At 36.7% G+C, this 26,225-nt stretch overlaps 1 protein-coding gene across 5 annotated transcripts in view; it reads right to left on the bottom strand.

Moving 5' to 3' along the window:
* The window catches only part of LOC131426194 (protein lozenge-like), a 114,482-nt gene that overhangs the window by 70,659 nt on the left and 17,598 nt on the right, over nt 1-26,225 (bottom strand). For 3 of the 5 annotated variants that reach the window (XM_058588736.1, XM_058588739.1, XM_058588738.1), the window contains exons 2-3: nt 23,389-24,130; nt 8,163-8,402 (exon numbers count right to left, since the gene is read on the bottom strand). In XM_058588736.1, coding sequence (XP_058444719.1) covers nt 8,163-8,402; nt 23,389-23,656 — 508 coding nt within the window. In that variant the 5' untranslated portion in view covers nt 23,657-24,130. The remainder of the gene's footprint in view (nt 1-8,162; nt 8,403-23,388; nt 24,131-26,225) is intronic. The other 2 variants (XM_058588737.1, XM_058588740.1) reach the window with 1 other exon arrangement.

Below are 26,225 nucleotides of genomic sequence, written 5' to 3'. Positions count from 1 at the left end.
ACTTTCGTTGAATAACTCTGACACGCGCCATTAATAACCTTAAATTCCGGACAAAGAGTTTTCAAACCTCTCATTTCTGTACGAACCCGTTGCTAATTCCAGCGACGGGAAAGGGTTCAAGTACTGCCTGAAAGGTTCGACTATTTAACTAGCGCGCGTGGATGAAAAATCACTTGCCAGAGTGTCTATTCACAGTTTTTTTTATTCATTCTTTGGAATCGTGAAATGAACTCTTCGCCGACACGAACAATGACACCCAGAGGAGAATCGGTTCGGGTGTAAAAAAAAAAGTTTTCTCAATATAAAATTGCACGTTGCTTCTCAATATTGGAGAAGACAATTTTTTTCTAAATCATTATCAAATACCAGATGCGTTCTCGACGTTTTCAAACGAATTCTAAAAATACGCCCTTTTCTGAACCAACACACACACACTTTTTCTCCAGACTCCATGAGTTTGATGTCGATTACGACGGAGGAATCATGAGAATCATCGAGCAAATTAAGCCGTAAGAGGCGCACACGCCCGGGAACTGGGAAAAACGGACCTGACTTATGAATAGGGTCACGGTTTATTAAAGTGACATTAATTCTGCTGAGCAATAACAATCGAGTATGGGGACGGTGAAAAATGAACACTGCATAATCACTTCGACGAATCACTGCGGCCTGAGGCTGAAGAAAAGTGAAGAGTGACGACAGCGGGCCAGTGTTATTTGCACTGAAGAATCATTCTTCTTGTTTTTTTCCTTTCTTTTATTCTTTCGTCAATCAAATGTCTTCTCTGTTGCACTTGGAAGTAGCTGGGTCCAGTATTAAGTTTCATTCTTTAAAAGATCCGATGGCCGTCAGGCTCAAGAAGCACAATAATGTTGAACAAATTCCGTTGAGCTCGATTACTGCTCTGGTAATCAAGAACTGAACTAATATTTCTTCTTTTTATGTCCAATCGGTCAATGACAAATTTCTCTAGCCGTACGATTCCGAAATTTAACTGAAACCAAAATATATAGTAATGATCTAGCTAGAAAATTTAGGGAAAAAACTACAGTAATTTCGTTTGAAGCCAGCTAATAGTAAAATGTTTCGATTTCTTAACATTTCACCCCTTTGGGTCAAATAAAACATAAGCTTTTTGCACAAACCAAAAACCCTTAAATGTTCAAATTCTGCGGCGACCAGTAACCAGTCGTTACTCGTTTACGCCCGAGACATCAGAGAGGATATTGCACCGAATATTACATAAATATAGTGTATACTTTGCGTGAACTGCTAGAGGGAGATGGCTTTTCAATTTGAACTGCTTCAGGCACTGATAAGTCGAAGGCGAAATGTGAAGATATCGAAATAAAATATGTGCTTTTTGAACAAATTAAAAACCACCTAATGTTCAGTAAAATGTGTGCTTCGAACTATTTTCATCATAATCGGACAAGAGAATTTTTGGGCACTATTTCCTTTATTAAATTCATGATGTATTTCAAGTAACAAGTCTAAAATAAAAATATTGCGAAAATAATTTGAGATTCATTTTCTCTAAATTTCATATGTTTACGTTTCGTCTACGACTCATCAGTGCATAGCAAATCTGGATATGAATATACATTGGATATGAATATACATTGAGGTCTCTTTTTACGCGGGAGAAATGTACCGCGTAAGAAAAAAACGCGTTGCTTCGGAAATCCACGAAAAACCCCCCGCAAAACTTACGAAATTTTTTTTATGCCGAATATCTTATAAATATCCAGACTGGTGTAATCCCAAAACAATTTTTTTTGATAAAATCGACTTTGGGATTTCGAGAAGTTAAGAGCGCGTAACTCCGCAAAATTGAAAAAAAAAAATTTTTTTTGTGACGCCAAATGTCTTAGAAATGCATAGAAAAGTTGAGATCTGGTGTAATACGAAAAAAAATTTTTTTAATCTAAAATTGTGTCAGAGAGTTGACTTGAAAAAAATTTTGGGATAACACCAGATCTCGACGTTTCATGCATGTCTAAGACAAAACAAGAAAACTGCGTATCTTCGGAAATCCGCGTAAGAAAACGCATGAAAAAACCACGCGAAAAAGTTCTCATTTTAAAGCCTGTTTTAATTTTATTGACTCTCTCTACTATTTAAAATAGTATCATTGAAGCTTTTTTCCATGCAGTTAATTTTTGACTCAAGTCCAAGCACAAGCAAAGTCTATATTGAAAATATATGGATGGAACTCTGCATCCAAATTGAGGTATGGAAAATATGAAGACTAGCTCTCAATTTCTAAAATGGCTCGTCGTTTTCCTTCATGACAACGCTTGGCTCGTCACAAATTGAAGAAGCTGAATTGGTATAGTATAGTATAGTATGTCGGTAATTATTGCTGTAAGCAGTTTCACTCGATTTAATTATAAAAATGTGGCAGCGAGGTGGCCTTACCAGTGCAACATGATGGAAAGACGGATTTAACTTAAGTGTGATTTCTGGAAAGAGAGAATACCTGTTTTGCATGTACTTGTTCCAAATTATTGTAACTCAAAAACTGTTACTAGGACAAAAATGGTGTCCAAGAAGTAGTAAACTTAAATTTTTCACAATTTTAATGGTTTTGAATTTGTTATTTAAAGCAACGCACAGTGGGACAAAAAATCAAAAAGCAAACAGAAACCCAAGAAAAAAAAATTCATATTTCTTATGCAAAAATATCCGTAAAATCAATTGAAGCTAGTTAGAGTAGCCGAAATATTAACTATCATGCCCGTTTTCACTCTTTTTGAACTTCTAAGACTATGTGTAGAATTCTGAAAAAAAATTAATGCGTCTAACCAGAGAGTATTCGTGAATAACCCCAATGAATGGAGTTCTGTCCATGAAACCAATGAAAATAATTCTGTCAGCTTTTACCACAACTAACCATAACAAGCACAAATTATCGAAATTTCCTGGTCGCAGAGCTGTACATGGTGCGAGTCCAATTAAATCTGACGCTCTTCTAAATCAAAAGTGTCTCCTTAAAAACTTGTATAATCTCACCTGTACAGTCAACGAGGCGGGGCTAACGAGAGCAAAAAATTATTCCCGGTCGCAAAGTGGCACACTGTGCGAATCAAGTTAACACTGACAAACAGAGATGTCCAACTCCTCTGTGTGACGAAGAGCTAGTATTTTTTCTTCCCTCGCGCTAACAACATCAACGAGAGCTCTTCTCTTTCGTACATATACACCACTGTTATAAATAGTATGCACGCAGCACTGGATCACACCAAATTGCTAGAGCAGAGCTCAGAAATTATCTGAGGTGGATGAAGATATTTTCACCGAAGTTTGCACGCCGGTGAGGACTCTGGTATACGGTTCGCATAAGAGAAGCATGGGGCACGCATATTCAGCAAAAGCACAATTTATCTTTAAAATTTAGATTTTCCTTGCTGCGAAAAAGATTGTCATAGTAAGGTCATCGCCACCTTCTATAAATTTAAAAATTAAATCACAGAACTGTTCGCTCACCAGCACGTGCCGGTGGTCACTTGGGTGTATTTAGGCGAGAGCGATTCATGCGGAGATAATGTGTTTCACTCGTACTAGCTTCTTTAACCACACGCACACACTCAAATACTGTCTGTTCGACACTGAGAAGAAGTGCTCTTTCCTTTTTGTGTGATGTTCGCTTCTTGCATCCCCTGTGTAGACATGAATCTTACACCAACGCGTATCACTCTGGTGAATTGCCATCACTGCTGACACAAGCATTTCAATAGAAGAAAATATTAAACAGTTCTTTTAGATAGATTTTTGATTCATACAAGAATCTGAATTTTCTATGGTTCTTCCGTGTTTTATTAAATCGAGTGCATTTTTGTAGGTTGGCATTCGGGTTCGGTTAGCTTCCAGTATTAAGTTGGCTCGATCTCGTGGATGAATTTCCCACCAACTCGCAACAAATTTTAATGAAACTTTCTAGATAAAACGACTCAGGAAAAAAATTCAGTTAAGCTGATAAAAATTTTTTGTAAGAAATTTTTTTTTACTCAAAAATGCCCATCTTACAATGTTTGAACGGTTGGTAGAGGTCATAATCGACTTTATATCTTTAAAAATAAAATTTTCCGAGGTAGGACTCGATTGGGGCTTTTCTCAATATTTTGAAACAAAAATTTTACTGGATTTAAAAATTACCACTAAAATCTTTTTTTGCAAGATTTGTTATGTTTTGACTGAAAACATTTAAAAATAAAATGATTGAAAAGTTTAGCCTTTTATCAAAGATATCTTAGATTAACTTTGCGAAAACAAAGTACAAAACTAAGAATTTTAGGGTTACAAACATATTCATTTCTCGAGAGTGAAGGTATTTTTTTTAAAAAGCGTCCTTCGTAAGATTGAGTGGTTCTCTTATTTTGGCAATTTTGCAACTGTCTATCCTTTCCGAAAAGTAATTTTCCGATAGGTCTGCAAAACCAAAATATTTCTCCCCGACTTCGATGACCTTCTCGTGTGCGCCGAATTTTTCATTGAGTCATCTTTTGAAGTTTGGTAACTGACAATAGTCCAAGGGGGGTGAATAAAGTGGTTCGGAAATCAATTGGAGATTCCTTCAACTGTAAACCAATCGACGTTAAAAGTCCACCCGATTCCGCATCAGTATAAACAAACACGCTCCCGAAATTCGCTCACGTTCGTGTTTTTGTTCCGGAGTCAGCATGGGCGATACCCAGCGGGATGATCTGCTTTTCATCTGCAGAATTTCACCCAAATCGTGGCCTTTGTGGAAAGTACAGAAAGCCATTTCGCAGATATCCATTTCGTAGAATGCCATTTCGCAAAAAGCTTTTTCGCAGAAATACATTTCGCAGGAAGCCATTTCACCAAAAGAGTCATTGCACCGAATCGAGCAATAAACCCGTATAAACTCGAAATGAATGAAGCTAAACTTGATTCAGAATTTAGATTATTTTCATGACAAGAGAGAGTCAATATCACACCACTTGGGTGATTAAAACAGGATTTTTATTTCAGATTTTTGTTTAATTTTCTTACTCTTGAAAAATCAAGAAAGCATTTTTTCAGTGTATATTATTTTAAAGCTCTACTTGATTTCCAATAAATTATTAGACTTCTAATTGATTAAATTGAAATTTTCCTTTACGCTTCGTCTTAGTCGCGTTATAGCATAACAGTTTGTGTGGAATCATTATGTAACCTAGCAGGGTAACATTAACCGCTAAGCACACGAAAAGTTTCTGCTATTCGCAGAATAATTTTTTATTTCTCACCGAAGTGCCATATCCATAGTGACGTACCGAATGAAAATGTGCTTTCGACTTCTTTTGGCCGATTCAGGTTTGGCCATTTAAGGGTTAGCCTTATTCATTCGGCACGTCTGTTTGAACACTGAACTTCGGTGCAGAACAAAAATGTGTTCTGCGAATAGCAGAAGCTTTTCCTGTGCTTAGAGCAAATTCAGCAGCTCGAACAGTTCGGTCAAATTTAAAACTGAGTAATTCCAGGAATGAGTAGACGAAGAAGTGACAAAATCAGAATCGACCTTCTCCGATTTGGATGAAACTTTGCACATGGCTTCAGTATGACAAACCATAAGTTTTGAACCGATGGAAAGGTCAATCAGACTCACGACTGATTTTTAAAAAGGGCGTATGTTTTTTGCATATCATGAAAATGGCCTTTTTCAAATCGTTGTAATTCGGAAACCGTTAATTGTACAAAAATGGCGTTCAGGAAGAAGTTGTAGGGAAACGATTGGGCACTTTAAAAAATACACACAGAAAAAAATTTTAGATTTTTTTCTCAATAATTACAAAATAATTCGAAAAAGTTAATTAAAAAAAACACAAAGCATGGTTTTAATTTTTGTTTGATAAGTTTTATTTTAAAGCTACATGTACATGTAATAATTGTAGATATAGCAAGCAAATAAACAATTCATGGAAATATAAAAAATGGTGTTATAATTAAATATCCAAGTATCTCAAGAACAGCTACTTTTAGAAGAAAGGTTATCATGAACAAATTTATTGCCTTTAACCTGTAGAATAATATTCTACTGTTTGAATGATTATCTTTCAACGAGAACTTGAAATTTCGAATATATCTGTAAATTGTTTTAGCTGTAATTTCTTCATTTTTCAAAAGGCACGGATGGGATAGCCATCAATATGTAGGTTTTCATAAGAGCTTTAAAATAAAAATTATCAAAAAAAATCGAAACCCTGATTTTTTTTAATTTAATATTTTTTGGCTCATTTTGAAATTATTGAGAAAAAAAAATCAATTTTTTTCAGTGTATAATTTTTTTAGAGTGCCCTATTGATTCCCTACAACTTCTTCCTGGACACCAATTTTGTACAATTAACGGTTTCAGAATTACAACGATTTGAAAAAGGCCATTTTCATGATATGCAAAAAAACATACGCCCTTTTCAAAAATCAGTCGTGAGTCGGATTGACCTCTCCATCGGTTCAAAACTTATGGTTTGCCATACTGAAGCCATATGCAAAGTTTCATCCAAATCGGAGAAGGTCGAGTTTGATTATCTGCTAATAATTTCTGGAATTGCTTTCTGGTATATGTTGCCGTTCTACTTTTTGTACTTTTGAAACACGAGTAAAACGCTGCTAGGGTTGCCAGTTTTTCTTGTTATAATTTCCAGATTTAAATTTTTAAAACTGACCTAAATTATGCATCTAGAACTGGAACACTCCTGAACATGACCGTAGCGGTTTATATTTGAAGAAAGTGCATGCAAAAAAAAAACCAACGCCCGTTTTAGAAATTCAATCATGAATGGAATTGATCTCTGTATCCGTGCGAAACAAATGCAAACAAAAAATGCTATATTGAGCGAAGTTCCATCCAAATTGAAGTATGAAAAATTTGAAAACTTGTTATCAATTTCTGAAATTGCTCGTCGTTTTCTTTCATGACAACGCTTGGCACATCACAAATTGAAGAAGCTGAATTCTGAAATTATCTATAGTGTCTATTTTGATTTTTTACTATTTTGAAAATTTTTGACTTTCGTTCGATTTATCATCGAACCGGTAACTACTAATCGAATAACATAAAATCTTACACAAACAAAGGTGTCGTAATTAACTGATATTCGGATGCCAAATGTTAGCTGTCCGGCTTCGGTAGCAGATCCGAAGCTTCTATATTGCGAAACATACGCGTCACTTGCTAAACGATTTCTGGTCCGATGCTAAGCGCTTGTCAAACACATTTCGAAATTTATTGTTTCCTCCGAATTCTCATCAACAGTTCATTGCTTAAACGAGCTAATAATGAGCTACAACTCCGTAGATGTGTATCATTACTTTGAACGGAGGAGCATTTTGTTGCTCTTGTTGTTGTTATTACACAGAAAGAAATAATGAAACTTACACGGCATGTAAACCGATAGTACTATGAAATAGATGTCAGTTGAAACGAAAATCTGATTTAAAACCATGATTGATGTAAAATTACATTAATATTCATTTAGTTTTTCATTGAACAAGACTGTATATTTACAAACGCTTAGTTTTTTAATGTAATTTTCCATTCAATTGCCTGCTCCGAATATGTGCATGAAAATAAATGTAAATTTACAAAATATTTTTATCTGTGTAGTCTAATTTTCCTGGGGCAACTGTTTACCTTTTCGGGCCAGAATCGTTGGCACGAGACCGGCCTGAGGCCGTGGGTTGGGCTGCCAGGGAAGGTGTCGGCACATGATAATAGAGATTGCGTGTCCCTCGCAAACCGAAACCATCGCAAAGAGTTTTAGGGAAGGGAGGGGGAGACACACCACCTTCAGCCACGAGACAACCGCAGAAGCCAACGGCAGCGCGACTGTTTTGTAAGTAAGTGTGAGTGTGAGAGTGCGTCGGTCTTCTTGAGAATCGGTCGCCCGTCGCATGGTCGCCCGACGGTTGCCGTATGCGGTCAATCAGTAGTTGACGTATAATTACCGTCGATATATATTTGGGTTCTTCCGTAGCTCGTGCCAATCCGGAGGCAGCAGTTGTACGTACGTGTCTTTACTGACCAGAATTGCCTTCTACCATATGGTAAAATTGTTAAATTGTTTTCGCCAAAGGTACACGGACGGAACAGAACAGAAAGTGTCGAATTGTTTATGCATGTAATGGTGTGTGTGTGTGTGTTTGTATGTCCTTACCTCGCCCGCTGCGGCCCACGAATCTGAGATCATTAAATTTGGCCACTTGGTTCCTCATCACAGCTGTGCAGTTACGCAGTTCGGAGCAGAAGTTCTCGTCGTTACCGGCCCGGATCGTGACCATCGTCCCGTCGCAGACGTCACCGAGCGAGACTACCTTGAAGGCGCTCGGTAGGGTCTTGTTCGATCGCCAGTGGTTGGGCAGCGCCGAGCAGAGAAAATAGGGACTACCGGTTCGTACTGCAAAGATAAAATTGAGAGAGATAGAGAGAGAGAGAAAGAGAAAGAGAAACATCAATAAAAATCACAAATGGAACCACGGGACGACGGATCGGCTATGTAATGCGATATCACGTAAGGAGTAATTAGTTTCATCTCATTACATCTCGGCGAATCTGGCAGAACGGGACTGGGGCACAAACAGCACTCTCTAGTGTTCGATTACCGACGCAAAATGAGGCAATTTCCTAGTGACTGCGTTTCATTCAAGTTTCGTCGTCCTACCGGCCCTGTACAGAACTAGGCAGGCAGCAGGCAGCACTCGGTGGCTGCCGCCGGTTTATCCAAGCAAGAAAACGAGTGCGCATGGCGTACATGGCAGGAGAGGCACGAGGAGGGGAACAAAATGAACGCCACACTCTAATTCCGAACGACCGACCAACCGACCGACCGACCGACCGATCGTTTGCTGTGTTGTTCGGTTTTGGGCTAGCCGTCTTGGGTCGACCTGGGAAGTGAGGAGTTGCAAACTGTAAGGTTTCCCGCTTGTTACAGCGCTCAATGTTTCCAAGATTTCTTTGCATATTTATGGAGGTTTTGTTTTTCGCTCTCTGTCAATTAAACTTTGGCTCATTCATAATTATGTATGACTTGATGGAGCGCATTATCGGTAGCCAGTTTTGAAGACATACGATCGTTAGGTTCATTGAAACGCAACACAGTAATACTCTGAGAAATGCGTTTTTTTTCGTGTAGGCTCAATCATGTTAAATAAAAATTCGTATCGATTGCACCCGGTTTTCGTTGAATCCTGTGTGACAAATCAGATTGAAGAATTCTGATGAAATAAATTTAACAGTTGAGATGAATAAATTCAACACATAACTGTGATTGGTGAATAGCGATCATCTTCCACCTGACTATCTTATATAGATATGATAGGTAATCATTGTGATCAAACCGACCTTTGGACCGAGTCCCATATGCCATTCGAATCAGTTATCCTAGGACGCAAAACGTGCGATTTAAGTTGAACTGCTTGGTTGCAAAGGCAGTTTAATTATAACTGCTAGAGCACTGATGAGCCGGTGACGAAACAAATAACGTGAATTTATAAGTATTTGCAAGTTTTCAAATGTTTCTTATCAAAATAAATAATTCGAAACATGAAATGAAAATCTAAATTTTTTGAATTATTATTCGTTATATGTTCATTATTCCGGGCATGCTTTCCTACTTTTTCGCACAGATATTTGTGACTCCAGTTCAACGAATTGCATGAAAAAACGTTCAAATGAACATCACAATAATAAATTTCGGATTTAAATCTTGCAAATATTTACTTTGAAAACCGCTGTATAGCTTTTATGCTTCTCTCCAAAATACCGGTTAGAAAGTCATTTTATTCTATATCAAATAGGAAAATATTCAATCGTATTCGGAGTACACAACACAAATCTCTCTCTGATTTGAATGAAACTTTTTGTACATGTAGATTGATTTTGAGCAGGATAAAACTTTTTTTCAGTACCGTAAGGTCTCTTTGCACACGGGGGTTACGTACCGTGTTAAAAAGATCCGTTTGAAATAAAAACGCGTTAATTGCGGAAACCCTGCAAAAAAAATCCGGGTAGAAAATTTGACGTAATAATCCAGAAAACCGTAGATTTGATTATTTGTTTGTTATGTTTTTGATAAAATGTAAATGTTATTTCACAATAAAAACGGAAATCTAAAAACCAGTCTGAGATTACGAGAAGGGTTTTGATAAAACACATTAGATGACAAATTAAAATTAGAACACTTAAAAAACGCGTTGTACGATAAGCAAAGTGATCTAAATAGATCATGCCTTCTGTATAACGCATTCGGTTTCCAAAAGAACGATAATACGTAAAAATTAGAACGTTCAACTGAAGAAGTGCTGATAATACCACCCATAAACACTCTTACTGCAAATAAAACTTGAGAATAAGTTCTTTTCAATTCGATGTAGTAAACAATAACGATCTTAACAGTCATTCTAAGCTAAACTGAGTGGGAAGACATAGGTATTGGATGAAAATCTATGCACGCAGTAACAGAATTGAAGCGGAAGAATTCATAGAGATGAATATGTATCAAATTAGAAAAGGTATTACTATGTGTCATGCTGAAGCAACTCATTTTATCGGCGTAAATCATAATACTACTAGAGCTATATTATTCAATGTTGCTCGAATATCAAAAATGCAACGAACGTCAATGATCATCGTTCGCTTCCCTTCGCCTTTGTTCGATAATCGCTCTGATATTCGATTGCTGCTATCTCATTTTTCTGTAAACAGTGTTTACAGTGTAAAGTATACCCGATCAGATGGTAATAATAGAATTATGGAGTAATTTATTTCAGAAATATTTTGTAACAAATTTTGAAATATTTTTGGCTGGTAATCTGTTAAAATAACAAAAATCATAACAAAAAAGACTCTAGCGGGAACAAAATCGAATCAGATTTTGGAACGTTTATATCACAATTATTGTTGAATTTGATATAACTAATAAATTGATATTGTAATAATTTAGATAGCAAATTTAACACACAAAAACTATATCACTGAAAATGAATAATTTATTTAGAGATCTGGTTTCTTTTCTTAGTTATTTGAAATTCTGACCATTATATTTCGATGTGAAGCAACGGAAGAACTCATTTTTCCAATTAATGAACATTATCATGAGTCTTGCGAATGAAAATAAAACATCATAACTGATTTTGTTATTATATTGTTATCATAAGTTTTAATTTTCAACTGTGAGATATCTAACTCAAAATAAAACAAATTGTTATGCATATCAACTGTTGATATACTTGTGTTATGATTTTGTTATGTGCATCTGATCGGGTATGAACTTCATATGAACTTAGCGAAGCACTCAACAAAATTTAAAAGAAATGCGCAACAAATTCAAAATTACCGTAACTAATTGGCAACTAAAAAGTAACAAATTATTCACCTATTTGAGTTATCATCGGTGAGAAGAGCCTGGATGAGTTCATGTTCATGCGAGAGTCATATACCATCGGGATCACTAAATGCCGGTGTGTGCATGTAACATTATTGTGCAGGGTCGTTTTTCAACGATCCATAAGAACTATCATTTCTTTAAGTTCAAATGCATACGAAATTCCTGCATTTTATCAAAATTTCGACCGATTTGCAACAACTTGGCATAGTTTGGATTACTTGAACGCCCGTGAATCCGTTATCAATTTGAATCCAAATGTCGAAAGCAGTGTTGAGTTTAATAAAATCAACAAGTTTTTGTTAAAAGCAACAATAAATTTACGACTCAGACCGATTCTAGTGACCGTTATCGCTCGACCATTTTCGCCACACCGCTTCGTTACGGTTCTGCGAAGTCTGAGCACAAACAAAAATTATTTTATCATTAAAACCACTAGTACACGGCTAAAAATCTATTGCCGATCTCATGATTACAGAATAATGAAACATGTATTCTAATGAGGTCCTGCCAATTATTCATGATTTCATTAGAAAAATCTCGCGTTTTCTGTGATAACGGCCAATAAGCCACCTAACGACATTCACTTTGAAGAGGAATTCCAGCTTACTCACTAAAAGTAAGTCGTAACAGTGGAGAAAAGTTTTCTTTTTCGTCTGGCTTTAAAAATTAATACTTTATTTTTCATAGCTCAACTGCAACTTTTTTCAAAAGTTGATGTATAAAGGTGGCTTATTAACTGTTTTCACAAGAAACTAATTTTGAAGATTTTATACGATTTTGATTTTTAGTCCAGTTTAGAAAAATGCTTACGGTTTTTGTTTCGTTGTGTAAAATATTTAACACACTTTACCCTATAACTCCGCAACCGAAAGTCGGATCCAGATAAAATTCAGGAATTTCCTTCGGGCCAATTTTTACTAGTCGATTTTTCAAGTGATTGCATAACCTTTCTATATGAAAATTTCACGGGAGATGGTCTACTTCCCAGGATATGCATCGTTCTCCTCATGAAATTATGAATAATAGATCGGCTGAAAAGTTCGTATCGTTTCTATGAGAGGGCGCCACTAGAATTAATTCCATACCATTTTCAGTTAGTACCAACCTTCAAAAGATACGTGTATAAATTTGACAGCTGTCTGATTATTAGGTTGTGAGATATTGCATTTTGAGTGAAGCTACTTTTGTTATTGTGAAAAAAATGGAAAAAAAGGAATTTCGTGTGTTGATGAAACACTACTTTTTGATGAAAAAAAGTGCCGCCGATACCAAAAAATGGCTTGATGAGTGTTATCCAGACTCTGCACCGAGCGAAGCAACAATTCGTAAATGGTTTGCAAAATTTCGTACTGGTCATATGAGCTTCGAAGACGATGAACGCAGTGGACGTCTAAAAGAGGCTGTTACCGAAGAAAACGTGAAAAAAATCCACAAAATGATTTTCAATGACCGTAAAGTGAAGTTGATCGAGATAGCTGACACCCTAAAGATATCAAAGGAACGTGTTGGACATATTATTCACGAATATTTGGATATGAGAAAGCTTTGTGCAAAATGGGTGCCGTGAGCTCACAATCGATAAAAAAACAACAACGAATTGATGATTCTGAGCAGTGTTTGGAGCTGTTATATCGAAATAAAACCGATTTTTTTCGTCGATATATAACAATGGACGAAACATGGCTCCATCACTTCACTCCGGAGTCCAATCGACAGTCAGCTGAGTGGACTGCACGCGATGAACCGAACCCAAAGCGTGGAAAGACTCAACAATCGGCCGGTAAGGTTATGGCGTCTGTATTATGGGATTCGCATGGTATAATTTTCATCGACTACCTTGAAAAGGGAAAAACCATCAACAGTGACTATTATATAGCGTTATTAGAGCGTTTGAAGGACGAAATTTAAAAAAAACGGCCTCATTTGAAGAAGAAAAAAGTTTTGTTTCATCAAGACAATGCACCGTGTCACAAGTCGATGAAAACCATGCTGAAATTGAACGAATTGCTCCCTCATCCACCGTATTCTCCAGATTTGGCCCCCAGTGACTTTTTTCCTGTTCTCAGACCTCAAGAGAATGCTCGCTGGTAAAAAATTTAGAAGCAAATGGTAATCGCTGAAACTGAGGCCTATTTTGAGGCAAAGAACAAATCGTACTACAAAAATGGTATCGAAAAGTTGGAAGATCGATATAATCGCTGTATCGCCTCTGATGGCAATTATGTTGAATAATAAAAACGAATTTTGGCAAAAAAAAATGTGTGTTTCTATTAAACGATACGAACTTTTCAGCCGAACTGTTAATAGACAAAAATGAAAATTTCATTTTTTACGAAAAAATCGACACTTTCACATTCCCGACGACTGATGCTAAACTCAGGCTTAGCCGACGAGATTAGACATTTAGTGTTCGAATGATTACGAATGGCCATTTTCGCACCGTGACCATTTTCACTCCGATATTCCCTAATGCTTCGATGCTTAGTGGCAACAAGTTTCCTTAGGAACTCCGTTCTGAGGATCATGAATCAATCTACAAGATACAAGAGTACAAGAATCAATCTTTATTCAAGAAGTACAATTGTACGTCAACAAAACCGGCGTTAACGTATTAAAGACTGTCCCAAAAAGTATGGACGCAACCAAAAACCGCTGCCATTTCGCAATGGTTCAGAATCTGTCAATTTTTTGTGGCTGCGTCCTGTTGTTTACACTCTTCTCTAACCACTTGTGCAGTTGTTTATTCGTTGTCATTAGTTTGTTTGCGTGGACTTTCAGCAGAACAACGTCGCTAAATTGTTTACAAATGGTGCACAGATCCCAGACTGTCACTGAGAAAGATAGCAAAAATGGAAGGAGTAAGTGAAAAAGCCGTGCGAAATGCAATAAGGAAGTTCGGTGAGGATAACACCTTTGAGGATACACCGAAAACGGGTCGAAAAAAAAGGTCCTGCTAACCCTCAGTTGGATAAACGTATACTGAAGGCGTTCGAGCAAAAGAAGGAGATTTCAGTTCATGATGTGGCCAAAAAAGTGGGCACTTCGAAGTCAAATGTTCTTCGTGCTAAAGAACGTTTGAATCTTCGAACCTATAAGAAGCAGAAACAACCAAAACGTAGTCCGAAACAAGAAGCATCGATCAGGCCGAGGGTTCGAAAGCTGTACAATACGATTCTTGCTGGAAATTTGAACTACATGATCATGGACGACAAAACCTACGTGAAACTCGATTACAAATCCTTGCCGGGACCACAATATTATACGGTGCGAGAAGGGCAAGTGTTAAACCAGTCCAAGATATCGATTGAAGTCGAAAAATTTGGTAAGAAAGCTATGATCTGGCAAGCAATTTGTAGCTACGGTAAGATTTCGAAACCCTTCATCACCACTGCTTCAATGAACAGCGAAATATACATCAAGGAATGTTTACAAAAACGACTTCTACCCATGATTCGAAGCCACAAGGATCCTGTTGTCTTCTGGTCAGATCTTGCTTCTTGCCACTACGCGAAATCAACGGTAGAAAGGTATACTACCAAAAATGTCACTTTCGTCCCAAAAGACATGAATCCACCAAATTGCCCACAACTTCAACCAATTGAGGAACTTTGGGCATTAACGAAGGCACATCTTTGGAAACATGTCTCGGCAGCCGAAACCATTCAACAGTTCGAAAAAGATTGGAAAAAAGTGTCAAAACTCGTCGCCAAGAAGTCTGTACGGAATTGAATGAGGAACATTCGCAAGAAGGTGCGCCAGCTAGTCTACAATGGTTAAGTAGCAAATGTTGAGAATAATATTCTGTTGTTGTAGTCTAATATTATCAGTATATCGAATAAAATTTGAATATCTAACACTTGTGAATTATTTACAGCGAAATCAAAGTGCGTCCATACTTTCTGGGACAGTCTTTGGTAACCATCGGATCATGATTAAATATGAAATGAACCATATGTCAGAATTTGTGCTGTTGTCACAAATATTTCATGTGTCACGTACTTACTTGAATTCATTTAGTGCTCGCAGTATGGCGTCAGTTGAAAAACCTAGAACAAACAACATAGGCCAAATCCCTTTTGACCCTTCTACGGCATTTTTCACAGTGATTTTAGGGTAAATAATTGCTCATTGATTTATCGACAGTTATAATGTCTAGCTAATTTTTGTGATACTTTCAGATCTAATATTAGTACCAAGCAGAAGTAAAATTTATAAGCAAATGTATTATTTATTGAGTTTACTAAATGGCTCTACGAAACCAATCTTCAACAACTAATTTGCAGGAACAATTGGTATTACGCGAATTCTGTGCACCAAAAGTACGAAACTGAAACACAATTCAATTTTGTTTTTTTCTACAGCGGAGTTCAAAACGCAAAACCTCTAGATTGTGTTCCAGCACATCAATCACATCTTGAACTACTAGTTCCAGCTGAATGCATCGCTTAAAGGGAACAACGTTTGCTTCAGTTTAGCTCCTCCGGAGAAAGGATCAGATCATACATTTAGAACAATGCATTCTGAATTTCTGATATTTTTCACCAGTGATTCAACAGAAACGAAATTATAGAATCTACGAAAAAAGTGACGTAGATATTACATGATACAAATGTGGACTAAGAGTTCATTCTGTGCTATCTCTACTTCACATAAGTATTACAAGAAAAGTTCTATGGCTACGTTTTCACGTAGCATTGAAGTGAGGATTTTTCAGTCGGTGTTGAACAGTCGTTCGCACCGCACGCGTATAGCTCTTGGCTCCTGGAATTTTTTTCTGGCTACCTAGAGTTTCATTGATTCAAGGCTTCAGTCTTTTTCAAGGCTACCTGAATCACTAACTAAGTGACTAAGTGATACAAAGAGTGATATTAGAGTGACTAAGTGATACAAAGAGTGATATTAGAGTGACTAAGAAATTAATCAGCCTTTTTTAAGGCTAGCTAGGAGTCTAATCGAAGACTAATTTAGCCTAGTTAATTTAATTTAAAATTTCATTAATTTCAAAAATGCCTGCGTCCAACCGGAAAGGCAACAAGCCTAAGGCTAAAAATAATTCAATACGGAATAAATCACAATCCGTTATTCAACATTTTTCTAATAACATTCACGATCTTATAGAATCTGAATGTAAAAATAAAAGACAACGGACGGATTTCCCTTCCGTTGATCCTATGCCGTCTAACAATATTTACGAGATTCTTCCTGAATCCGATTGTAGCGACATAGAAGAAAATTCTTCAAAAATTCCCAAAATGGACGCTTGTCGTTCTGGGAAGAAACATCAATCTATGCCACCAGTGACGGTGATGATTTCCGACTTCAAAGCATTCCGTACTGAGCTTTCTACTTTTCTCCCGGAAGTAAAAGTCTCATTTCAAATCGGACGAAGAGGAGAATGTCGAGTCTTGGTGGATGGATTGGAAGATTACGAAAGTCTTATTCGATATTTGTCCGAAAAACTTCATAAATTTTATTCATATGATATAAAATCAGACAGACCCTTCAAGGCTGTCTTGAAAGGATTATCAAATGATCAAAGTATTGATGAAATTAAAAATGAACTAAAAGAATTGCTTGGTTTTGCCCCTTCCCAAGTAATACTTATGAAAAAAAGAGCGAATGGTACTTCTAAACCACGCTCTGGAATTTCCCATGAACTTTACCTAATACACTTCAATCGAAGTGATGTAAACAATTTGAAAACTTTAGAAAAAGTACGTTTCATTTCCCACATTAAAATTCATTGGGAACATTATAAACGGCATAATCGTATTGCTAACTTAACGCAATGTCGTCGTTGCCAAGGCTTCGGTCATGGAACCAAAAATTGTCATATGGATATACGGTGTTTGAATTGTGGTAAATCGCATTCGAAAGACGTTTGTCCAATGAATGAAACCACTGATAAATTTTCATGTTCAAATTGCAATGGAAATCATAAATCCAATTATTTGAAATGTCCTGTCAGGGAAAAAATTTTAAACGCTCGTTCGCTTAGACAACAAGTCAAATCAACGACCTTAAATTTACAGAATATACCTGAAAATTCTTCTAAGGCACCTGCCAATTCGTCTTCTAACGAAAACAATTTATTGACAGGTAGATCGACCTCGTCATCATCTTCTTCTAATGTCAGTTATGCTGGTATATTAGGTAGAAATCTATCTCCTATTTCTTCTAATGTAAATAATCAAAACACAGGACCGCCTTGCAGTTCTTCTTCTAACGAAAACAATTTATTAATAGGTAGACCGGCCAAATCATCTTCTTCTAATGGCAGTCTACCTACAAATATTCCTTCAATGCCATTCGCTTCTTTAAATGAAGTCGATTTAGGCGATATAACTGAAAATAAAATGATCTACCTACAAGATCAACTTTTTCAAATGATCATCCAAATGAATTCGACTTCATCACTTTTTGAAGCATTTCAAATCGGATGGAAATTTGCAAATAATATTATAATGAATTTAAAATTTAACAGTGATGTTAAATAATTATTTGAATATTTTAAATTGGAATGCTCGATCTTTGAAATCGAGTGAAGATAAATTTTATAATTTTCTCAAAGTTCACAAAATTCATATTGCCATTGTGACAGAAACTTTTCTTAAACCAAATGTAAAATTGAAAAGTAATCCACATTATGTGGTTCATCGATTTGACAGGTTTACTGGAATTGGTGGTGGAGTTGCCATTTTTGTCCAACGGCAAATTAAACATCGAATTTTACCTTCTTTCAATACTAAAGTTATTGAAAGCTTGGGAATCGAAGTTGAAACCATTCATGGAATTTATTTCATCGCTGGAGCATATTTGCCATTCCAATGCACCGGCGAACAATTAAATTTCTTTAAAGGCGATTTGCAAAAACTTACAAGATATCGATCGAAATTTTTCGTAATAGGGGACTTAAATGCTAAGCATGTCCAGTGGAATTGTAGGCAAAATAACAGTAATGGTAAAATACTTCATAATCAACTCTCAGCTGGTTACTTTACAGTTCTTCATCCCAGTAATCCTACTTGTTTCTCTTCCGTGAAAAACCCGTCTACAATTGATCTGGTTCTAACAGATCAAAGTCACATTTGTAGTGAACCGATTACTCATGCTGATTTTGACTCAGATCATCTTCCTGTAACATTCAGACTTTCCAACGAAGCTATAATTAATCCAATTAGTTCTATTTTCAACTATCATAGAGCTAATTGGTTAGATTACAGATCTCACATTGAAAATCATGTGGATCATGAAACTATTTTAGAAAATTCTGCGGACATCGACACAGCAATTGATAATTTGAATCATTATATTATCGAAGCTAGAAATCTTTCAGTTCCCAAAGCTCAAACTAAATTAAATTCTCCTATCATCGATGACAATCTTCAACTGCTCATTCGGTTGAAGAATGTTCGTCGACGACAATATCAACGTTCTCGTGATCCTGCTATGAAAAACATAGTTAAGGATTTACAAAAAGAAATTAAACATAGATTTACTCTTTTGCGAAATGAAAATTTCGCTAAAGAAGTTGAACAAATTAAACCATATTCTAAACCTTTCTGGAAACTTTCTAAGGTTCTTAAGAAACCTCAGAAACCAATTCCTGCTCTCAAGGAAGGAAATCAAATACTTCTTACAAATGGTGAAAAAGCTCAAAAACTTGCTCAGCAGTTCGAGAGTGTCCACAATTTTAATTTAAACGTTGTGAGTCCTATTGAAAATGAAGTCTCACTGAAGTATGATCATATTTCAACCCAAGTGTTATCACACGATGACATTATTGAGACGAATTTTGATGAAATTAAATCAATTATTAGGAAACTCAAAAACATGAAGGCTCCTGGTAATGATGGAATTTTTAATATTCTTATTAAAAATCTTCCCGATGTTGCCTTGAGACTCCTGGTTAAAATTTTCAACAAGTGTTTTTCATTAGCTTACTTCCCAAAAAGATGGAAAAACGCTAAAGTAATTCCTATCCTAAAACCTGATAAAAACCCAGCAGAAACATCAAGTTATCGCCCAATTAGTTTACTTTCTTCTATCAGTAAACTTTTTGAAAAAATTATCTTGTTAAGAATGATGACTCATATAAATGAGAATTCAATTTTTTTACCAGAGCAGTTTGGATTTCGTCATGAACATTCAACTACTCATCAACTTGTCAGAGTAACGAACATGATAAAATCAAATAAATCTTCTGGGTTATCCACTGGAGTTGCTTTTCTAGACATAGAAAAAGCATTCGACAGTGTTTGGCACAAAGGTTTAATAGCAAAAATGTCTGATTTCCAGTTTCCTATTTATTTGATCAAAATGATTCAAAATTATTTAACTGATCGTACTCTTCAGGTTAGCTATCAGAATTGTAAATCTGAATTGCTACCCGTACGAGCCGGTGTTCCGCAGGGTTCGAGTGTAGCTCCAATCTTGTATAATATTTTCACTTCTGATCTTCCAAATCTACCCGTTGGTTGTCAGAAATCGCTATTCTGTGACGACACAAGTCTGTTAGCCACAGGTAGAAATCTAAGAGTGATCTGCAGTCGCCTACAAAGAAGTTTAAATATTTTCAGTGATTATCTGTCAAAATGGAAAATTAAACCAAATGCAGCAAAAACGCAATTAATTATCTTTCCTCACAAGCCAAGAGCTTCTTTTCTAAAACCAAACAATAATCACATTCTCAAATTGAATGGCTTGGAATTGACATGGTCTGATCAAGCTAAATACTTAGGTTTAACGTATGACAAAAAACTCACTTTCAAGGATCACATTGAAGGAATCCAGGCAAAGTGTAATAAATATATTAAATGTTTATATCCTCTTATAAACAGAAATTCTAAGCTCTGTCTAAAAAACAAATTGTTAATTTATAAACAAATTTTCAGACCAGCCATGCTTTATGCGGTACCAATTTGGTCAAGCTGTTGTTCCACCAGGAAGAAAACGCTTCAAAGGATTCAGAATAAAATTCTGAAAATGATTCTGAAGCGTCCTCCCTGGTTTAGTACAAATGAGTTACACAGACTCACAAATATAGAACCATTAGATGTAATGTCACATAATATTATAAGCAAATTCCGACAAAAATCGATGCAATCTTCAATTGAATCGATTCGCTCTCTGTATTAGTTAGTAAGTTAGTATATAAGTTCCTTTTCCCCATTACACAATACAAGTAGGTTTAGAATTTTCCCTACACAAAAATCTCAGAATTGCGGAAGCAAATGATGTCTTCATGGTAATAACCAAATCATATATATATATATAACAGGGCTGAAAAGTCACCACTTGTGGCTGAACACCCAATTTAAATCTTAATAATTTAATTTTAACTCATATTCCAATAAATAGTTATTAAAAAAAAAAAAAAAAAAAAAAAAAAAGTGAGGATTTTTCTGAGTGTAGGTAAATGTAAGTGTACCCAAAGTGTTATGTCATAACAAAGCACGCTACCAACTTTTTACGATCTCGTCAAAGTTTGAGTAGAAAACAACCTAAGTTTGGGTAGCTTATAGAAGAGCTCGATATTGAGTGATTTCTCCTCGAAAAATAGGTAAACATGTTTTTCAGTGTAGGAAACCGGAAAATCAATATATTTTTGAAAATTTGCATTAAAAAACACATAAAAACCGCATAGAAAGAGATTTGAGTGTACATTGTCATTCATCCTAACCACAATTTTTGAGGGACCAAATTTTAAGATTCTGAAAATTAAAAAAAAAATAATCCAGAAATATCAATAATTAAACTAAATGTTTTTTTTTGCCATGGGTTACGGATGAGGAGCCTAACGCAAGGGTTGGGAACCTTTGAGTCGAAAGAGCCAAAACCCCTATTTACAAAATTTAAAACTATTTATAGAGTGACAAAATAATTTCTTAACAACACTGAAAAAATAGTTTTTTTTAATTAAAACTCAAAGTGGATGTCGTTACAATTTATGTTAACTGGATTGACTATAGATGTCTATAGTGGTTCTGTTGACTTTGAATTGGTGAAATCTGTCATCAAATTGATCTTCAATTTTTTCTATAACTGCACTGAATTAATTCGTCTCAACAGGTGCACTGGTTTTTTTGCAATATTGCTTCAAAGAACTGAATATTCTTTAATTTGTCGCTCTAAATTTTTCGAAGCAAACCAATTCTTGTGTTAAAACATAGGTTGCGTTTTCTGTGCTTACAGTTTTACACCACAAGGGGGATATTTACTCAACAAAAAACAGGTTAAAAAATCACATCACATCGGAAATTCGCGTAAAAAATCAGGCGAACCTATAGAAGGTTTTATTGTTGCCAAATTTCTTCAAAAATTCATCAAACATCGTTTGAAAAAATCGATTTTGTGAAAGAGAACAAATATCCGATAGCGAAAATTAATGCCAAATGTCTTAGAAATGCATGAAATTGATAATTTTCTTGGTGTCAAGATAACACCAGATATCGACGCTTCGTGCATTTTTAAGACAGAACAAGAAAACCGCATAACTTTGAAAAATTCGCATAACAAATCGCATAACTTTGGTGATCCACGATCCCGATAATCAATAACAATTAACAGGGAAACGCGGATCACTTTGTAAATTTTAAAAGCGCGAAATTGCGAGAAACAGCTGAAAAGTCTTTAATATCAGAATCAGGTTCCGTTGTGTCTGGATTGAAATTTTGAGCATATATCCAACCTCAAAGTTACTGTAAGCCCATGCTCAAGCTCATCCCGAGCACCGTACACGAACTAACATAGTACGTACATTGCTTCACATTTTGGGCACATTTTGCAACCGAAGATAGTAATGTCTTCCGTTACAAATTAATCACGCAAATACCACGGCTTTCTCCAGCGTCACTTGTGTTCAGTTGGGTGATGTAGCCTAGTTCGTTCGGTATGGAATGTGTGAAACCTGAAAACCTTTGCCCATAAAGGAAGAAAAATGAAACGAAATGTTTTAGAAAATTTATAAAATTAATTTCAAGACGAATGTTCATGCAAAAAAAACACATTCTGATTTTTTGAAGAAAAGTACAATTCCACTGCTAGGTGAATTAAGCAGGTTTTATTTTATCAAATCAATTTCGAAATAGAATTGTTTTTCTGACGTGCATCGAACTTTTACTTTGGAACCGTTTTGCCAATTTTATTCAACACTAAATGCTTCACTAAGCGAATTGTAATGCTTCAAAATCGAAATAACATGAGTCACTACGGTCGACTACTCAAAAAATAAACGCCTTGATGTACGTCACTCTATTACATGAGTATTCATTCAACAGCAGCTTTATGCTTCACTAAGAAAACGTTCAGTGTCAGTTTGGACCAGCCTGAATTAAGGCTGTATAATTGTGTCAAACGTAACATAAAACTGCAGTTCCAACACCTATATCGCTTGTAACTCGGAATTTCTTGATCGCGGTGAGTCAATTCAAAAAGTTAGAGTCACTTCAGGCTTCGTAACAACTGACCCAGCACCGTAAGATTGTCTGTCCGGTCCGGTGTGGCATGAAGAAGGTATCTTCGATACCGGTCCGAAAGAAACAACAAAAAATTCGGGGTAACATGAAATTTGAAACCTTTCGAAACACAAGTGCAGTGAACAAGACCCGAAAACGGAAAACAGAGGAAGAAAAAAAAGGACGGCACCAAAAAAATAAATCGACATGAATCGGGGGTAAAAAAGTTCTGTTCTGATTTCTCCTGTCTCAGTAAATCCAGCCATTCATGGCACGGGTTAGCAGAAGTAGTGGAGGGGAGGTTTTTCGGGAGCATCGATATCAGCCTGGCCCATATCACATGTGACTGAAGAAGAAAGTCGATGAGCACTCGTACGGCTTCAGTTCGGTCAGCTATCCGACTGCATCCGTCGGTGTGCTGCATTTTCGTGACGGGATTGATTTTTTGCCTGCTCGGCTTGTTTTTTTTTTTGAGGAAACTAGAACAACCGTTTGAACGGAAAAATACAATACAACACTCTAAACATCCGAAACTCACTCACCCAACTCTCCCGGATATTCCTGTTGGGCCTCCATCACCAACCGTTCGATCCACCACAAATCGCCGGTTTCGCCCGGACTGGGCGAACTGTTTTCCGCATTGTTGTTACTTCCGGCGGGCGGTTCCAGCATCTCCTCGTCCTTGTAGATGTCCCACTCGGTAGCAGCGACGGTCGGTGCGGGGTTCGCGCTGATGCTGACGCTGCTGCTGATGCTGCCGCCACCCGGTGTTATCGATGCTACCGTCGTTCCACCGCTGGGCAAATGCATTCGGAACGAAGTTTTCGGAGCAATTTTGAAGGCTTTTTTTTTCTCAAGCGGCACACGCGAAACAATTCACAGAATCGAACAAAACGGATGTCGGTGAGATCGTTCCGGGTTGGTGGTGGTGGTCGTGTCTCAATTGATTACTCACTTACGATCTTCTGACCGACGAACGACGAACCGCCGTGTTGAATACTAACAACTCGCGCGATGATCTTTTCGGTAATTCTCACCCCACGCGGACGGGTAGAAGGGACGAACGAACGAACGAACGAACGAACGAACGCACAAACGGACACCATTCAAAGTTGACACAATTGATTATTAGTCATTCGGCGTGGATTTATTCAGTGGTCAATTGCCAGTAGATCGCTGTCGAACGTTGATGTGCGTGATTCAACTGCGTAGCGCCAAACCGGTGGGTTTTTTCGCATACACTCAAACGACTGTTTTAATTTTAACCGAAGGGGAGAACTGAAACTAGAAAAAAAAGTTGAAGTTATAACTTATTAATTACCATCGTTTACACATGAAGCTATTTGTTTGTCTACTGCATTGTCACTAATCGATAATATTTGTTTGGTTTGGTTGATGCGGGCGTCAAACGGTTGTCGTCGTTGTCTTTGTTTGATTTCCCTTTCAGGGTTAATTGTTTGTTGACGTTGGCGGTGGTGGCTTAGGAGGAAAAGCGGTAGGTGTGGGAAGAGAAAGGTGTCACTTAAAACAGTAGGTACTGTAGTATTTGGTATTGGTGGCTAGTGCCAACCTAACTAACCCACAGGATAAACACGAGACCAATATTCACTGGTCAAACAGATGAGTGTGGTTTATGGTTTTGTGTTACATTCAAGTATTACAGTTTGCTCCATCACAGGGTAGTGGCGGTTAGAGGTCGGTTGACGTGAAGAAGAGTGACCCTATTATGAAACTGTCGTCGATTGTCCGATATTCAAGAAACAGCATTTTTCAAATTTAATTTAAAAGCTTAATTGGAAATTCAGAACAATTTCAAAGAATTAGGTTCATATTTTTTGACCAATTTTGATCGGAAAAAAATAGTCTGAGACAAGAATCGAACTTTCAACCCCGTGCACTCCGTGCATACGCGGTACCATTGCACTACTTTCAGGGTTGTTACGGTCGCGCGGATTTCGCGATTTTGGCGGATTTATCGTGGTTTCTGCTATGGTTTTGATGCTATGGCGCGGATTTCGCGCGAATTTCAAAAAACATCATTCCTCATTTGTGCTTTATGTGATCAAAAAAAAAATTCTTTGCGAACTTTTGAAGCTTATTTGAAATCCTGAAAAATTAAAGATGGGCAAACGTTTCAGCAATTGGTTGAGCTTGCCGAATTGGTGAATGATAAAATCTTGATCAAACCAAAATTTACTAGAAGGCGGTTTAGCAAATGTTTTCTTCAGTGGACAAAATTTCGATTTTATGCTCTTCGATCTCAAGTGGTACAAATTGCTATTTCAACAGAGCTGTTACCAAGAATTACAAAAACTTTTCGATTTATGTGATTGCGTTTCCCCATTCCAATGCGGAAATCGAGAGAAGATGTTCGCACTCAAAGATATTGATGTCTGATGGAAGATATCGTCTCAGTGAAAACACATTCAATAATGCAAAGAACGTAATAAACGGAATGCTATTCTTCAATAAAATGGTCACAAATTGTGTGTATGATAAAAAATTGCATTCTCAAAGCAAAATTTGCACGACTGGCTTACGATGCGAAGTTGGACAAGAAAGGAAACGAAGAAGTTCTGCGATTCCATCCGTGGTGATAAGAAATTGTTCTAATAGTTTGTTGGGTTTACTATCCAACATTCTCAATTGTTCTTGCGCTCTGGAATTTTTTCTGAAATATGGAAGGAATCCTATGTGGACAAGGGTATAGGGGCGATCTTAGGGGCCCTTGACGGGACCCGCCGAGCAAAAAAAAAAGTCATTTAGTTAGTAAGGAAGGGATACACAAATAAATCTTGCCCCCGGTCCCATCCATACGTAAAAGTAGAGCTGCTGTACAACTTCACCATTTACTGTTACCTCTCGAGTTCCTCGAGGAAGTCACCTTGGATCTTTTATAGTTTTATTGTATCTCAAGGATCTAAATTTTTCGATTAATTGTATGAAACTAACGCCGATGTCTTCCATATTTCATATTTCAAAATGGTTTTAAATGCTACGAAATGCTCCGCTATCTCTTTTAGTAGCAAAAAGTTTGTATTCAAGTTCGACTATAATATTCCACAAACTGTTCATGAACGCGCATCGTCTGTTAAGGACCTGTATGTTCTTCTGGATTCCATAAGATAAATTTGAAAGAGCACATAGAGCTTACTATCTCCAAAGTCTCTAAGCTTTGTTTTCCGCGTTACTAAAACATTCTCTGATGTACGTTGCATGTAAGCTCGGTATTGCGCTTTAGTTCGCTCAACTCTTGAATATCCAACGCATCGAAGCGATTCAACGAAAATTTGTTCGATTAGGTCTCCAACGGCTTCCATGGAGATATTCTTTAAACTTACGAGTGACAATGACCGCTGCAAACCGATTGGTCTCGATT

This window comes from Malaya genurostris, chromosome 1, assembly GCF_030247185.1.
Source record: "Malaya genurostris strain Urasoe2022 chromosome 1, Malgen_1.1, whole genome shotgun sequence".
Lineage (NCBI taxonomy): Eukaryota > Metazoa > Arthropoda > Insecta > Diptera > Culicidae > Malaya > Malaya genurostris.
Note: the sequence above shows the minus strand (reverse complement) of the source record. Positions and strands in the feature narration are given on the sequence as shown.